The following is an 18568-nucleotide window of genomic DNA, read 5'->3' as shown; positions in this document are numbered from 1 at the left end:
GTTATAGTATTGTATGTCTTCCAAAATGAGACAAAAGAGTCATAGTATAGCATGTCGTCCAAAATGAGTCAAAAAAGTCATAGTACAGTATGTCTTCCAAAATGAGACAAAAAAGTCATAGTATAGCATGTATACTATGACTTTTTAGAGTGATTTTGGACAACATACTATAATATGACTGTTTTGTCTAATTTTGGACGACATACTATACTATGAATTTTTTGTCTCATTTTGATCAACATACTATACTATGACTTTTTTGAGTGATTTTGGACGACATTTTGAAAACATTTCTGTCCTCTGGAGGGGCATGACAGAACATAATAGAGAACCACTGCTATAAATTTATATATAAAATGGTATTTAAACAGAAACACTTTTCCCCCTGTACTGTATTTAATTGTAGCCCAGTGTATCTTATAAAGACCTTTATAATTCTCACATAAACTTATCACACTCATATGGAAATCCCATACACTGGGTGCTTAATTTACTATATTTTAATCTTCTTTTAGATATATTTTTAACAATTACAGTATTTTATGTTATGTTACTTTATTGCTATCTGTCTGTCAGTACCCCTAATAAATGTGCTGATGCCTTATAACAATAATAATAACAACAATACTACTTACAATAATAATACTGACAACAATAATAATAATCATAACACGTGTGAATTTTGGTTATAATGGGGAGTGGGGCCGTTTCTTGATTTCCAGGTTATCAGTTAGCCGTGTGGAGTTAGTTAGTGTTGACATTTCCAACAGTCCGTGAACGCAGCAGTGTCTCAGCGTGGTGAGGATCTGTTGCAGCTTCACTGGGACTTCATTCAGACAGACGCGAGGCTCAGACGGTCAAAGCTGCTGCAGCCGTTCAGTCACACCGGACAAGTTCTTACTCTGGACTCTGGACACTTCGCGTGATTGACAACGTTACTAAGTCAGAGAGAGACGACACTCTGAAACTTTCTGCAGGAAAGGCAAACAAGTTGTATGCGCCTCAGTGAAAGGAATAAACCGCCTCGAGAGGAGACGTCAAGTTGGTTTTACGCACGGACTCCAGAGACCAGAGGCTGATTTTACATTTTTATGGACATTTTATTATATTTTTTTCTTAAAATTTCTTCTCTAGGACACATTTGAATCTCTTACTGCGTGGCGTTGGAGCAGTCGATGGACAAACAGTGCTGGTAAAACTGTTACGGGGCTGTTAAATTTATTGGAACGTGACCACCGGAGATGAACTTTCTCCACAATGATTGCTGGACTTCTGGTGAATGATTGACAGCCGAGGCTCGTCTGGCGCTACATGGACCTTTATGGACACACTGGGTTTTTACCGTGAGCAGTTGAACTTGTTTTTTTCAAATTATTAAGAGGCTCAAAGGGTTTTTCTTTCCCTCTTGGAGCAGAATGAAAGTGATTTATGCTGTAGAGGGAGAATCCAGTCATGCCGGGATGAACTCTGAATTTAAATAAGCTGATTGGCCTCACACTATTCATTTTCTTATTTTAAAGAAGTTGGATAAATAGTTTTAAACTAGTAAAAAAAAAAATCGGTATGGCATCAACGGTGTGGCACGCGCCACGAAACCGCGTCTCCCCGCGGCCCCTCGTGCTGCTCCTGCTGTTGCTTCTTGGTGCTTGTCTCACTTCAGGAGCCTCCAAGGACCTGGTGTGTGAGCCAATAACGGTGCCAATGTGCAAGGGCATCGGCTACAACCTGACCTACATGCCCAATCAGTTCAACCATGACACCCAGGAGGAGGTGGGGCTGGAGGTGCACCAGTTCTGGCCCCTGGTCCGGATCCGTTGCTCTCCGGACCTGCTCTTTTTCCTGTGCAGCATGTACACGCCGATCTGCCTGCCGGACTACCGCAAGCCACTGCCACCCTGCCGCTCCGTGTGTGAACGGGCCAAACGTGGCTGCTCTCCTCTCATGAGCCAGTATGGCTTCGAGTGGCCTGAGAGGATGAGCTGTGAGCAGTTGCCACAGCTGGGCGACGAGACCTTGTGCATGGACCAGAACAGCAGTGAGGCCACCACTCAAGCTCCACCGTTTCCTAAGCCCACCCCTAAAGGCCGGACCAGACCTCCAAGCCCCCCTCAGTGCGACAGGGAGTGTCGCTGTCGAGACCCGCTGGTCCCCATCAAGAGGGAGTCCCACAGTCTGTATGGCCGGGTCCAGACTGGACCTCTTGCCAACTGTGCCCAGCCCTGCCACCAGCACTACTTCACAGCTGATGAACGTGCCTTCACCAGCTTCTGGATTGGACTCTGGTCTGTGCTGTGCTTCATCTCGACCTTTACCACCGTGGCCACCTTCCTCATCGACATGGAACGCTTCAAATACCCAGAGAGGCCCATCATCTTCCTGGCTACCTGCTACCTCTTTGTCTCCTTGGGTTATATCATCCGTCTGGTTGCAGGTCATGAGCGGGTGGCATGTGGAGCCAGCAGCAGCAGCAGTGGTGGAGACCAGCTGCACATCCTCTATGATACCACTGGCCCAGCTCTCTGCACCCTGGTCTTCTTGTTAGTGTACTTCTTCGGCATGGCGAGCTCCATCTGGTGGGTGGTGCTGTCCTTCACTTGGTTTCTGGCAGCAGGGATGAAGTGGGGCAGTGAGGCCATCGCAGGATACTCTCAGTATTTCCACCTTGCTGCCTGGCTTATCCCCAGCATCAAGTCCATCGTAGTCCTGGCTCTCAGCTCCGTGGACGGAGACCCCGTAGCTGGAATCTGTTATGTGGGGAACCAGAGTCTGGAGAATCTGAGGGGATTCGTACTTGCACCTCTCGTGGTTTACCTCTTCACCGGTTCACTTTTCTTACTTGCCGGCTTTATTTCCCTCTTCCGCATCAGGAGCATCATCAAGCAAGGTGGCACCAAGACAGACAAACTGGAGCGGCTGATGATCCGTATTGGGCTCTTCACGGTTCTCTACACAGTCCCTGCCACCATCGTGGTGGCTTGCCTGGTCTACGAGCAGCACTTTCGGCCCGGCTGGGAGCGAGCCTTGGCCTGCTCCTGCCTGTCCGAGCGTCAGCGCCTGGGTCTGGGCCCAGACTACGCCATCTTCATGCTCAAGTACTTCATGTGCTTAGTGGTGGGCATCACCTCAGGGGTCTGGATTTGGTCAGGCAAAACCCTGGATTCCTGGAGGAGGTTTGTGGCTCGGTGCTGCCCCTGTTGGCTACAGAAAGCCAATGCGCCACCCTCCATGTACAGTGAGGCCAGTACTGCTTTAACTGGACATAGTGGAACGGGTCTGACATCAGGGATCTATCATAAAGCTGCTCCATCTCGTATATGAAGTTACCGATACAGTTAAAAAAAAGGACTTATCTTCTGAACACTACAGTGTCACAACACAAACGACCTCAGGATTGTGTGTCCTGAATGTTAGTTCTGTGTAAAAAAAAAAAGAGGGGGAAACAACCTGGGTAACAAGAATAAAAAACTGCCTTTTTGCTTTTCCAGCTGAATCAGTCAACAAATCTGATATTTACAGTGAGATCACCAGAGTTATGGATATTTAATAGAATCACACACGCCTCGTTTCTTCCTGTTTTTCCTGAGAATTGAGAGAGAAAAACAAACTTATTTATTTCTGTACATATATACATTGTGTACATCTGCTGTAAAAAAAATATATAAAATATGGTGTATGATGTGAATATGTTTACTTAGTGATCAACCAGAAAAAAGACGCCAGAAAAAACAAATCATGTCTGATTTGAATTTGTACAAAGTTGTACATATCAGTGTTTCAGTGAGACAGTTTGGAGTTTGTATTGTGTGACGACGAATTGAAGATGAGCAGATGAAACTGTCCTCGTTTAGGATTTATCAGTCATGTGAGAGTGAACAAAAAAAGTAATTCAGCCGTTTTTATATAGATGACTCTCACACTTCGGTCAGTCTGTGCATGAGATGTGAACCAGTTTTGTCAGTGTCATGTGAAATAACAAGGCAATGATGAGGTTAAAGTGGCAGGAGGACGCTGCCCTTGGCCTTTATCACCACCTACTGGTTCTCAGTGGAACTGAGCATATTAACATATCATCAGATAACATTTAGCATCAAAACTGCCTATAAAACGGTGTTAATGACACAGCTAAGTGGAACGTTTTTTTTCTTAAACAGTCAACTTTTGTAATGATTTATGATTTCTGTTGTGACAAGATATTCCAGGACTTCTGCTGTTCTTCTTTTCTCACGTCACACTGTCTGGGTTTAACTATGAGACTTTGGAAATCCTGACAGGCATTTTCTCCATTTACTTCAGGTAAAAAAGGAGTCAAACATTATATCTGCCCTATATACATTTTATTTGGACAACGTAAGATTGCATTCTGTAATTTAAAACCATTTTAGTTTGTAATTGGTTAAAGGTCAAATCTTCTAAAATGACATCACAGTAAACACAAGTCATTATTACAGCATATATATAGAACTTTTACTTTATTTTTTTAACCACCGCTGACCTTTTAGAGCAACAAAGCACTTCTCTGTTAAAAAAAAATGTAATCAGCAGTGATCTGCGGACTAATACATGTCATTCGCTTTTCATGGCCTCTGTGTGAAAGAGCCTCCTGTATTTGTTCGGAGGTCAGTTCATGTCACTGTCGAGTTATTCAGGGCACAAGTTAAAAACTACTAAATAAGAAACGGATGAGTTCAAACAGTCACAGCAATACAAGCTTTAAACAGACGCAATCTTAAACAAGCCTCAGTTCCTTCCAGTTCTGCCTCCTGCTGTGATGTTTTGTGTTGATTGGCCAGTTGTGTTCTTTTTAAACCACTGTGTGTCTATATGTTAGATAGTATGTCTAATTTATTAGTCTGAATTGAGTGAATGTGTCTTTGAGTGCTGATGAATAAGTGCCAGGTGTGTTTAAACGTATATCTGCTGTCACTGTGATAAACTCCCCCAGGAGATTTGAAAAAACTGGGGACTAAAACAGAGTTGATCTCAAGTTTGGTGCATGTCCCATATACATTTATGTGTATCTGTATATGTGGCATAATGTACTGTGTGTGAATTGTTTTATCTGGTTTTCCTGAGGAGAACAGCAGTGTTTTGTTTTAGTTGTGTGAAAGAATAAAGATGTGTGCATCAGTCTGTCAACTTACTAAATTTTTGCTCAAAAAAAATTGCATTGCAACATTTTTTGTAATTACAACAGTCAACGTTTAAATCAAAACTATTGAAATAAACTTTGGAATGTTTTTTTTTTCCAAAGACATTATTATACACTTAAGAAAACCATATTCATTGACATAAGACGTCAGCAGCTGTAATAAGCCTTTGCTTCCCTCAAGCATCATAATCAGCTTTGTGCTACAACAGTGCACGCACACACAATTTGCAATAACCACAACACACTCCATTACATGATTAGTGTTTATTTAAAATACTCCATCAGCAAATGATCGTTTTTTGTTCAATAAAAACAAGACATATTTCACAGCTAGTGGCCTACATAGTAAGCAAAAAGGAGGGGAGGATCCATCAGTCTCTTTATTCCCCCCTCATTATCTATGTAGTCCATTCCAAAGCTCTGGTCAGGGACTGGGACAAGCACAGGACTGATTATGTGTTGACCGCCTCTTTGAGGCAGGACGGCAGGGTTTGAGGGGCATAATACCGAGTCTGGACAGTGGGGACCCAACCTCCATTATGTCATCATCTTAAGCCAACTGCTTAGACCCACTCAGCAGCAGAACTGATTCAGAATCTGTAAAACTCAGTCCCATTTGACCAACTGTGGTGCATCTGATCTCAGACTGGCACTCCTGACACAAAATCACACACACACACACACATACACACTCAACAGACAACAACTGACTGAATGTGTGCTTTCTTCAGCCAACTCCTTTAGATTATTTATAGTTTAATACTTCTCATGTGAGACATGCTCTATGCTAAATCCAAATGGGTACATCATTTACTCAAACAGAATTCAACACCACTGGTATCAACAGTAAACAAGTTTGATTTACACTCCCAAAAGTAACTTTTGTATCTCATTTACAAGTATCGGAATTTTGCCTTTGTTCTACCTGTTAAAAAGATTTATTTTGGTGATATTCTATAGTCTTATTTTCACAAAATCCCACAAAAAGACCAAAGAAACTACAAGAAACTGATTTAGCAGAGATTGCTTGTCAATCCAAGCATGATGTCTTATTCCTTTGTGGTATAAAACTATTAAAAGCCACACTGCTTTACTGGTGAGTGTGGAGAAGTCAGTCCAACATGTACTGTTCTGCCTCACTAGTACATGAAATGTGTATTAATCCGTGGCTAAAATAGTAAAGCACTAATGCCTTTTTAAAGATTTCATATATTACTCACAGTTGATATTCATCTATAGCACAAACCAGCAAACTCAGGAAGTAAACAGACAGACTAACAAACTTTTTTTCATGGGATTTGGTGAAAAACTAAATATAGTCCAACACCAATCGTTTTGAGGCTAAATGTAATAATTCAAACATGTTTGTGTGTTTATGCTACGATTACTCCTTTGTGCTGGACTGCATTAGATCCAGTCCTGATGACCTTTATAATGGACATAAGGGACAATTAAGAAATAAATAAGGGATTTGTAAAACCAATAACTGTAAGGGAAGTTTTAGGTTCGAGGTCACACAGTAGCATCTCAAGGCTGAATCCTGCCTGATGAGGCCATTTCGAGTCTAAGGCTGACTTTGGCTATCAGAGGATAGACGGTGGAGGTGTGGCCTATGACAGCACAGCGTTGGAGCATCGTATACCTATCAGGTTGTCAACGCTGAAGGATCGTCTCATTGCCGCTCGGCTCAGGTCCTTATACTTGTCTTCACATAGTCTTGAAATGGCCTGGAGAAGAAAATAAACAACATGCACAAAAATGAAGCATTGTCTCACAATATGACCATTACCATTCAAAAGCATAAACGCAATTGGTCATCATTCAGTGTGTTTACATGCATGTTGAAAGTCCGATTTTAGTCGAACTAAGACAATATTTTGGTTTTCCGAGCTGGTCTTAGTCTAGTGATTCATAGTCCGATTACTCCTGCATGTATTCGCTTAGCCGGACCTGAATCGGACATAGCGTTCTGCACATGCACCAAAATTTTCTTCCCCAGTCTTTGACCCGGAAGCTCTCCCGGAGCTACGGTGGCGTCTTTCTTTGGACAGCACAGCAGCCACAAGAGCCATGCTCCATCTCATATGTATCATGTTTAAATTGTACAGCAAGTACGAAACATGCAGAACCAAAGCACGATCCATTCAGCAGTTCACTGTTTGTTTTTCTGTGAGGTCACTCACTAGTGTATAGAGAGATACAGTGCCACCAACGGGGGCGGAGTCAGACGTCCAAAGTCAATAAATTAAATTTCAATCAAATGTATACTCTGACTCAGCAAGTTGTCCGATTGCCTGACTCAGTCGAGCTACGGCCACAACTAGATTAAACTGTACATGTAAATGTATGGACTGATCCCATTGAAACTGCTGCTAAAATAAACAGTTCTTGTCTTTTTTCCACTTTGTAATTTCACACTTCTCACAATTCTTTTAAATCATTCGTGTGACGAGGGAAGAAGAGAAATTAAGATACTTCCATCCTCTACCACTTTATCCTCCACATGAGGGTCGTGGGGGGAGCTGTGCCAATCTTGGCTGACATAAGGCGATGGGCAGCGTACACTCTGGACAGTTCACCAGTCCGTCACAGGGTCACATACATAAACAAACACACACACACACAGGGAGAACATGCAAACCCCACGCAGAAAGGCCCTTGTTCTGACCGGGCATGAGTGCTAACCACTACACCAACCATGTGGCCCAAGAGAAATTTATAGATAAATCACAGTCACTAGAAATCATGGTCTGAGGATGACTGAGCTCACCTCTAGTTTCTGGGCACGTTGGTTGTTGAGAGGCTCCAGAGGGAAGCTGAGGTTGTTGTCATCAGCCAGCTGCCGTAGATCAAAGTAGTACTTGGCGTAGACACTGGCTGGCACGTTGATATTAAACTGGAGAAGTTCCAGGAAGTGACGCTCCATCTCATTCCTGGAAAGTGGAAAAGGCACCTGAGCGTTACTCCAAATACTCCATACTCCATTTTCACATCTGCTCTAAACTTGCAGCTGATGAACTACACTGACTGCAATGGTGTAAGTAGGCTGATGACAGAATAAATGACATGAGAGTGAATAGATGCAAGATGGAAGACACAATCAGAACACGTGTGAGGAATATTTGGGATCAAGCATTAAGGGAGTAACTACTTCACTGTCATTGCAGTTTCATCCTATTATCATAATAATAATAATAATAATAATAATAATAATAATAGAGCAGGACTAAACTGAAACAAAATGTCTAAAAATGCTTCCTCGTCTATTTTTAAATTAAGAACACAACCATAAAATGCCATTTACAGAGAAGCCTACAAATATGCAGATGAGCAAACTACATATAAATCTGTATTTCTGAGTTTTAATAATTTATGATGATTCCTTGATTATTTTCATTTTGTAAATTCACACTTAAAAAAGTCACCATCGGAACAGAAAACAAAAACCGCAAATTATGAACTGTAATCAAAATAAAAGTAGCATGAGATCCTGATACATCCTCTATCAAACCTGAATGGCGGAGAGGAGGGTGACGTTTACTGTGTTACAGAGAGTGTTGCACTGTGTGGTCATATTATAATAATAAAAGAGCCTTAATGCAACTACTTTGTGGTGACTTCTTATGTGAATATTAATATATTTAATGCCGCACCAGGTTACAGAGAATTAAATGTCATACTTAAATACATTTATATATACTAAAATTTACAGCATTAGTTCAGTGAAAATCTCTTTCATAACCAAGCAAAACGGTATGGAAACTGAAATCTCTCTAAATGAATCAATATTGAATCGAATTGAAAATGTAATCAAATCAGATTCTCATTGTTAATGTTCAATCCTAGTTTCAAACTCATTTTGCTTTTTTTATCTGAACAGCACAGAAAAGGTCACCCTGAAAAAAAACATTTTAAACATACTGGGAATGTACATCAGTGATTTGTGTATAAACAACTAACTCCAGGACTATCACTAGCTTCAACATTCTCCTCCTCCTCATCATCACAGCAATGAGAAAAGCTGAGGGAGGTAGTTGTCAAGGAGACAGCATCCGGGATGCTTTGTTGGTCAGCAAAGGTGGTGTGAGTGTGCGTGAGTGCGTGTGTGTGTGATGTCTGGTCTCCCAGGGCAACTAATGGAGTGGGCGAGAGCCTGGACCATTATGTACAAGGAGTGAGCGCACTTGAGACCCTCCCCTCCAATTCTGTCTGTTTCTCTATCTACTCTTCCTCCAATCCCTCCATCCAGACTGAGCGGGCTCACAAAGACACTTCAATGGCAGCAATGGAAACAGACCATAGAGTGTGTAGGTCAGACATGCACCATGAGAGGGAGGAGAGAGTCAGAGAGAGAGAGAGGGAGATGGGGGCTCTCGGAAAGAGAACACACATCGCAAAAACAAGGAGGCACTTTCAACCTCTTTTATATACAACCACACAAACAAACAGAGGAAAAGCAATTGTAGGAAATAAAGCCTGGGTGCTCCGAATGCAGTCCCTGGCCTCTTCACAGGCACCATGTCATAGAAAATATGATACTGCTTCCATTTCTCCCAGCACTTTTCTTCTACCTGCATTTAGTGCATCTGTGTTATGTTTCATCACTTAGAGACAGGGGGTCTCAGATCTCAAAAGCCACAGTGATCAATCAATTATTAATCAACTAAAATAACAGTAAACTATTTTGACAATCAATTTAAGAAAAAAAGGTAATAACGAAGTCAAGCTTCCTTATTTTTCAGCGTCTTACATGTGGGTATGTTCTGGTTTCTCTCCTCCAGATAACAAATAAATAATGACATTTTATGGAGTAGACAACTAATACACAGATTTAATCATTAATATAATCGCAACCCTAATGAATCTCAATTTCTTTGTTAGATTGCACAAAGAAACCAGAAAATAATCACATTATGAAGCTGATTAATTCTAAGGAAAAAAAACAAACATTGAAATTAAAATAATTGATTTCAAAAAAGTTGGCGATTAATTGAGTAATCGATCAATCATTGCAGCCTTATCTGGGATCATAAAACGTTTTATTAAGATGCAAGATTAAACTCATAAAATTGTTATATCATTTTTATTGTTGGGTTACAGACCTTTTTTAAAATAAAGCATATCTTAAGATATCTTGGATATTTTAAGTACACTACTTTGCTAGCTACAACTCAAACTTAAAGAACACAATAAAATGTTTGTTTAGAATATTCTATATTAAATCCTACTTCCAAGAAAGACATGTTAACAGACAGATATGATCCAAAAACTCTGGAAACCATTCCTTAGTTGTTGTTTTTTTCAATTCAATTAGAAATAATGAATGGAAAAATTGAAAAAACAAACTCACATGTCCTCCACAGTGATGTCTTTAAGGATCTGGCAGTAGTCGACATTCCACACAGCCTGGTCGTCCCAGACTTTGGAAGCCAATAAGATGGCTCCCAGGACAATGCGTTTCCAGTTGGCAGGGCAGATATCCAGCTCAGCGTAGGTCAGCAAGCGTTCCAAGTACACCTTGTGAAAGAAATATGTTAAAAAAAGTTACAGTTTCAACTGTGAACAATTTAAGAATAGTTAAGCATAATTTAAACAAGGCATTTGGACATTTAAATGCATAATGCAAGTGTAGGCAAACCTGGGAAGATAAAAACGTTTTTCTCTCTGTTGCTAGATATTCAACCATGTTGGTCGAAGACACAATTCATGGATTGAAAAATAAATGATAATTTAGAACCACGATAACCTTTACATGTAAATGAGAAGTAAATAGGATGGGATTTGAGTTTAAAAAAAAAAAAGAAAAAGTAAACACAGCCAATTTTCTCACTAAAACAGTGTACAATCCTAACATTTTGGACAAGAATTTCATTGTCATTCTTGTTATTTAATATAAATGTGCAAGACCATTACGATAGTATTTTTGGCCACATCCCATTAGATATTTTGTTATTTGATCTTCACACACTTGGTCACTCAAGAGTCACCTGCATTTGGATCATGACTTTACTGCCCTCTGGTGACCAATCAATGTCACTGAATTTCAGTCACAAGTAAAACACACAAATGTCAGCTCTTCATCAATAAAATACAAAATCGAATATAAATTATAATGGCATCAATATCCAAGACCTCTCAGTTGTACCAGCACAATTATACAAATAAAACCAATTTAATACTAAAGATTTGCATTTTCAGTGGTCCCGCATACCAACATTTAAAACTGCTGAAGAGAACCACTTACAAGAGTGACAATGGCACATTCTGCTGTGAGCTGTGCAGCACTGAAGAGTGTTCGGACAAAGCGGTAGATCAGTTTGTGTTCTGGGTCAACATGGAAGTAGTCAGCTGGCACTGCCTCTCTCTGTATGGGATGATGAGAGACACGTCAATGACAACACAAACACAAATCTGAGGGAAGGGAGAGTAATGTACAGAGCTTGAATGGAAGTCCACCTGTTATTATGGTGGTTTATCTGCCCATTAATCCATTTTCCATGAACCAATATGGCTAAATCCTTTTCCGTTAATCATGGACGGATGGAGAATGTAAAAGGCAATATGATCCTTTTTCACCAGTAAGAATACAAGTAAGCCAGGATCACACTGTAATGACCATACAATGCATTTGTAATAGATTGGAGTATGATTGTTTTATAATGTATGCATGTTGTGGTATAATCCTCTTCATCTTGGAGCAGTCCTCCAGAATCTAAGCACAGAGGTTTGGTAACTTCATTGTGGAATGAGACACTTTATCACTTTGTCTACAACTTGACAAAAATCATTTACAAAGATGGTCAACGACAAAGAGACAGGACCTTTTCCCTTTCTTTTGTCAACACTCTTTTCCTTTTTTAAAGAAAACACCCTGTTTTAATGACTCATGACTAAGTGCTGGTCTGGACAGTATACAAGGTGATATGCTGTCCTGGTGCCAAATAATACAGTACTGAAAACAAAAGGAGGTTCAACTGTCATTTAAAGCTATGCATTACAGTGCAACCATGGACATAAAAAGTAGCACAAAGTAGACAAAAAAGAAGCTTTTAGAACCTAATATCTAGTATGGTATTCATTTCATACACAGGAAGACTATGGACATTTGTTCCCATTATTTCCATTCAAGTGCATTTGGAGGGGATCTTTATTGAATGAAAATTGCTAACGACAAATAAAAATGGCATGCGAATGACTATCTGCAGGTAAAAGAATCTCGGGCAAACACAAAAGGTGTGATTGTCTCTTCAACATACACATATTCTATGCATTTTTCAGTGCATTTCTAGCTAAATGGGTTGATAAACAATAGATGGATAATCTTAACTAAAGAAATAATAAAAATGCACATATTTTTCTTAGTTGAAATTTCAAATGATCGTGTCTCAACCCGTTGACCACAGAAAACTCTCTGATGGCAAAGATGACCCCCTGATACACCGATACTGACTTGTATTCCATCAGTCCATTTTCCAACACGATTTACATTCAGAGAAGATCTTTTGTTTATTTTTTAACTCTTTTTTCCCCTAGCACTTTTAGTTGTATTTCAAATGTAGTGGTCTAGAAAGAGTAGCACAGAGGCTTTAATCAGAATGTCCTCAGCGTGGGACTCAGAAGCTGCATCTTCTTGCCAGACATTTTTCCCTACATTCTAACTTGTCTTCTGCTAATTATATTGGAATAATATTGCTTAAAATGCTGGTACAAATCCTAATTATACAGCATGCGACGTAGAAATGATACACAAACAAAATTAAAGAAACATTGTTGGTTACTTCATTGATTATTTTGCCCATTACTCACAGATAAGGGGTGCAACTTCTCATCAAAGATGTCCAGTGACCTGTCTGAGTCCCTAAACAACAAACAAAACATCTGTTAACACACATACTCATGCTTACTTGTTTAAGAATCAAAGTGTCCCACATATAAAAACGATGAAATTAAGGTTGCAATCTTACCTGTTTTTGATGTGGTAGTATATTGCTAACGTGACACTAGAGACAAAGTCAAATGAAGGAAACGTTTTATAGCTTCAACAAAAACATTTCAGTGAGAGAACAGTATTAAACTGTGTTAATGTGTGTGGGGAGAGCTTATGGTGTAACAAAACTAGGGCTGCAACTAACAATTATTTTCATAATGGATTAATCTGACGAGTGTTTTCTCAATTAATCGAGTACTCGTTGTCTGAAAAATGTCAGAAAATGCAGATAAATGTGGTGATATATTTGAGTGTCTTGTTTTGTCCATAAACCAAAATGATTCACTTTTCTATGTCACATGGAGCAAAAAACCCAAAGATATTCACATTTAAGAAGCTTAAAAATCAGAAAGATTATTTTAATTGTAGAAAAAAACACTGATTAGTCAATTATCAATAGCTGACAATTAATTTAGTTGTTGATTAATAATCGATTAATCAAATAATCGCTGCAGCCCTTAACAAAACATCTGTACATAATAAGCTGATTTCACAACACACACCGAGATAATCCCGATGAAATGGGATGATCCAGGTTTAACTGAAAATAACTTCCTAAATTAGCCAGAAAAGCATCTGTTTTAGTCAAACATGCATAATGTATTACTTTAGGATAACCATGTTGTGATACAACAGGATATTCTCATGTGAACTTAATGACATTTGGACAACAACATTGTGCGTGTGTGCAATTTTCTCACCATTTGATTGTGCTTTTGAGGTTTGGCTGGCTAACGGTGCTGTCATCTATGAAAATTGTGGAACAAGAGCTGTACTTCTTTGACAGTGGTCCAGGAGACACCTTGAGACATGGAAATTGCAAAATCATACACTTTGGACGTGAGGGCTGCCTTTCTTTAGACTGACTCTAGATTTGTGAATCGCTGTTCACACCAGAGCTGATGTTTGCCATCATATCTATGGCTATTTGCAGCTGATCCATACCAATTTCCACTTGATGTAAAATTCAGAACAATAACACGTAAATAAAAAATATGAAAACAACATTCACTATCAAGGAATCAATGTATCCACAAAACTATCTGGCTTTACTAACTTGAACTGGTTAATGTACAGCAAAATTCCACCTGCAAGTCACTAAAAATAATAAAACCTACTTAGCACCTACAATTAAAAGATTTGTGATCAACATCAACTTTTGGAAACTTACATGACTGATGTGGTTAATGTGGTTGCTTTTCCTTTTGTCTCGTACTGTAAAAGACAAAGACAAATGTTGAGTAACGCAAAGCTAGAAGCAAGTATTCTCATTTACTTGCACCTCATTATATACAAAATAACTGTTTTTTTATATTACTTATTGACTTGACTGAGATGCTTGTGGCTCTAGTGGGTGTGTAATACACTCCCGCCTTCATCAAGCTACAGAGTATGTAGTGATCATCGAAAGACCAATAATTTAATAATTAAACCAGGGCCAAGAATTAAAATAGTGCCAACTGCAAAATAATTTCACCATTGAAGACCAAATGCATTTACTTACTTATTTATGTAATTTAAACAAGGTTTAACCATATACAGTATGATATGTGTGTGTCTGGTTCTAAAGGAAATTCATGTGAATCACTGCCATGTGTGTGTCATGTTAGGATTGCTCACCGTCTGTCTGAGACTTGCTAAGGAAGATGGTGCTCGCTCGGGCGTGGTCTGAGGGGTTAGACTCCAAAGCCAGCTCTGGGGAAACAATTCAAGTACATTATGGAGGCGATTTAATAACAAAGGCATATTATGTGGGACAGGGAGGGAGAAAAAATGAGATGAGGAAATTTTTTAACATGACGATCAAAACTGGTCGCATTGCTTCACAGTTTAACAATGTCATTATCCAACACAAAAATGAGGCAACACAGGTCATAGGTTGACCATGCACGCATAAACAATCGCAAATTTGGCAGAGCTAAAATATTAACTTGCTGACTGACAGGTGCGACTGTATAAATAATCTATTTTCTATGCTTTTCAATTCTGCTGAAAGTCAGTTATTCACATTTAACATCAACATTTCACTTAAACAGTAATAAATATGTATACAAAGTGAATTTTACACAAGCCCAATATAAAGAACTGCCCCACCAAATCTGTGCAGACAGCACATTATATAGGGATCATGTAATGGCAGCATTTGTGATGTGAGGACAGAAAGAGGAGACATTAGGAATGTAGGAAGGACTGCGGGACCAATTCTGACCCTCACCCTGCCAACAGCTGGTCTCACCATTCTGCACTCATTCACTGCATAGTCCACAACAACATGAATGGAATGAACACTGCGTGTCTGGGAGGGAATGAGGATTGGCACCATTGGGAGCAACAGAATAAAACTGACCCGAGGCCTACATGTGAGCAACTCTCCTGATCAGAGGCCTTTCAAAGCACAAGCACAGCCCTGTCATAGCAGTAGATATGGCTATGTTAAGATAATGTCATTGATCAACCCATTTCAAAAATGTATTATTTTTTCTTAGTCTTGCTTAGGGAATCATCTCTCTCAATTCTTCTTTATTCCTTCAAACGCTAGTCTTCGATACACTAAGAAAATACAAGGACAGGAATTGTTTTGATAGCTAATTGCTGAGTGGTTAATGTGGCGCCACAAAGATGAGTGCTTTGTTTCCCTTGTTAATGTCGAACTTGGTCATATGAAACCAGTGTGATCAATATGATGCAGTGCTCGGCTTTAGGAGAGTCAAGAATGTCATCATCGTCATCATCATCAGTGCACTGCTGGCAGTGAGGTGGAAGTAAACAAGAACGGCAACTTGGCAGTCAATGAAGAGGGTCTGTGTGCGCATTTCCCCTACAGCTGTGAAATATAGAACATACAAACTGTTGTGTGTTGTTACACTTGGTTAGGTGGAGGCCCATCTCTAGCTACAATATATTGAGTACTTTAGCCTTCTTGACTCTCAAGAAGGCTAAACTTGAAGACCAAGACTTGTTATCCTACACTCAGCTGTACTCAGTCCAGTTTTAAATGGTATTGTTTTATAAAGTCTCAATGACATGGCCCCACCTTATTTGGCCAAACTCCAACAGCCTCACACCCAAGCCAGTGCACTGAGGTAAAGAAAAACAATCATTCTTTAACATCTCTAGATACAGGCTCAAAGACAGAGATCATGGCGCCTCTTCAGTAATGGCCTGTAAGCTGTGGAAAAGCCTTTATGTAAGAGATTCTCAGACCCTTGAGCAATTTAAATGCTGCTGAAGACCAATCTCTTCTCGTTGGCTTTTGGGTCTGGTTGAGCAAGATTCCTTACAAGATACCTTTGAAGTTTTTTGTGTATTCTAGCTCATATTTATTCCTGATTTTTGTTCATACCTGAATTTCAATTGTTTGTACTTTAGGTACACACGTTGATCTGCCACATCTAGGTTTACAGAGCATGGGACGGAAAAGACTAAGAGTATCCTGCACTTATCTGAGCAGAATGTGATGCCATAGGTTAGAGGGGAACTGGTTTTGAGATGATGGAAAGGCAACAGTAATTCAAATAAGACCACACACCAGGTGGGAATTTATTAGGTGTCCAGTGGATCTAAAAACGTTACCGTGGGTGTAACTTAAGATAATCAACTTCAGTGTGTGCCAGTTAAGTGGATATGTTTGAGTACATGTTTGCACAAGAAGGGCAGATAAATACAATGTATAATTTGTTTTGGAGTCACAGGGAACTCATCCTTGTGTTAGCGTCTGAATTAAGATGACATCCTCCCTGAAAACAAACTGTACATGGGAACTGTGTGAAAATCAAGTTGGAGCAGAGTAGTCACCACCTACCATCGGGGACCTCTCTGTCACTTATATGCTGCAGGTAGGGCACAGTGTTATCATCGCTCACTTCGGTGCTGGTCTGGAACTCCTCCAGACGCTCTGGCGGTTGTCTTGAAGGTAGTTTGGGGCTCGACTCGGGAGAGACGCAGCATGATACCGTGTTTCCCATTCCAACCCGAGTGCAAGCTTCTCAGTGCGGCAACCAAGTCCAAGTAGTGCAAATATAAGAAGCTAGCTAAAGCGAGCTTCCCCCTGCTTCATAAACATTACCAGGCTATAGTCAGTACTAACACAACACTATCTTTGTGTGCTAAACCGTTGCTGTCCAACTCCAAGGAATTGCATTCCTGCCCATTTGAGGGTGTATAAAGCTTAGCTCACACTGTTGTGGAGAACGGATGTCGCCTTAAGTAATATTCAATGTGTTCTGGTGACTGCAATAAACAAGTAGCTGCTAGTTGAGTCCAGGTGGTCGCCGATTCATTCATACATCCGTTCATTCATTCAACATACAGGAGTTTCGCTGCTAAGTAGCTAAGTAGCATCGGAGCGAGCTAGCTAACAAGTTAACTTTCTTCTGTTACACAAACAATTCACTTTTGACCGTTGAATAAACCAACATGCCTCTATATTTTAAATACTTCGTTACTTCGTGAAGCGCAATCCTGGAAAACCCGTGGTATGGCACTTTCCAAACAATTCCACATAGGTCTCATTTCTCTCGCCTCGGTGTTTCTCCAAATTTAGCCCGATGCTTCAGCGGCCTCCAGTAAAGGACCAAGACAAGGCAAGGAAAATCCAAGAGTGTGGAAAAAAATTCTCAATGAGGTGAAAATGGTTAGACCATCTCTTGGTTCGTCACGAGACAACCAACTCCGTTCGGTGTTCCGGACTCCTCTCCTCCATCCGTGTCTACACCCAGTCACATATGATGGATGTCCTACCCGCCGCCGCCATCTGTTGCCCGGTGCTAGCCAACGGTACCACTTAACGCAGATGTCTTACTCCCGCCCACTTAGAAATTCACTTCAATCCTATTGGCTGAACAAATCTAAACCACGACCTGTAATAGCACGTCATTGGTTGAAGAAGCTGTCTATTAGATACGATTTAAATCTACTAAATGTATTTACAACGCTGCTATTTTTGTATCATCCCCGACCCACACCCTTTTTTGACAGTGAATCAGTGCGTCCCTTCTCATTCATGGAAAATGAGAGATGGGGTGGATGTAACGCCCCATTATTTATCCGATTAATTAACCAATAATATTGATTCATCTGTTACACTTCAAATATTGGTTGGTGTCTTCAACAGTTTACACTTGACCTAGTTGTGGTTTTTACAGGATTTTTCTGAAAATATAAATTTTATGACGCTGCAACATTTAGTGGCAGAAAATACACAAGTACTGCACTCAAGAGGAAGAGGGTTGTGTACTTGAGTTTTCCTGTGATGGTATGGTACATCTTTGCTCAAATTGCTCAAAGCTGACAGACACATTGAAAAGGGATGCATCGTCAACAATGACCTTGATGAATTCATATCCTGGAAAAAGCGGTTTGAAATGACATTTCCAACAGTTGTCAGCAGCTGATTCTATCCTTTTAATGATGTTGTACAGGGATCTAACTAC

General features: G+C 40.1%; 2 protein-coding genes across 2 annotated transcripts; one reads left to right on the top strand and one right to left on the bottom strand.

The window, feature by feature from the left end:
- Positions 1–810: 810 nt before the first annotated feature.
- fzd5 (frizzled class receptor 5) lies at positions 811–5130 on the top strand. Its single transcript, XM_044019660.1, has 2 exons — positions 811–1343; positions 1661–5130. Exons 1-2 carry the CDS (start codon positions 1280–1282, stop codon positions 3316–3318), a joined length of 1722 nt encoding a protein of 573 aa, XP_043875595.1. The 5' UTR covers positions 811–1279; the 3' UTR covers positions 3319–5130.
- A 268-nt stretch (positions 5131–5398) lies between these two features.
- ccnyl1 (cyclin Y-like 1) lies at positions 5399–17913 on the bottom strand. Its single transcript, XM_044019478.1, has 10 exons — positions 16939–17913; positions 14757–14831; positions 14308–14351; positions 13838–13938; positions 13114–13149; positions 12956–13007; positions 11394–11513; positions 10500–10666; positions 7920–8082; positions 5399–6876 (listed from the first exon to the last, which is right to left on the bottom strand). The coding sequence occupies exons 1-10, from the start codon at positions 17099–17101 to the stop codon at positions 6760–6762; spliced, it is 1038 nt and encodes a 345-aa protein (XP_043875413.1). The 5' UTR covers positions 17102–17913; the 3' UTR covers positions 5399–6759.
- Positions 17914–18568: the final 655 nt, after the last annotated feature.

Source organism: Solea senegalensis, linkage group LG2 (assembly GCF_019176455.1).
Source record: "Solea senegalensis isolate Sse05_10M linkage group LG2, IFAPA_SoseM_1, whole genome shotgun sequence".
NCBI classification, from domain to species: domain Eukaryota; kingdom Metazoa; phylum Chordata; class Actinopteri; order Pleuronectiformes; family Soleidae; genus Solea; species Solea senegalensis.
This window is presented reverse-complemented; position numbering and strand designations above follow the sequence as displayed.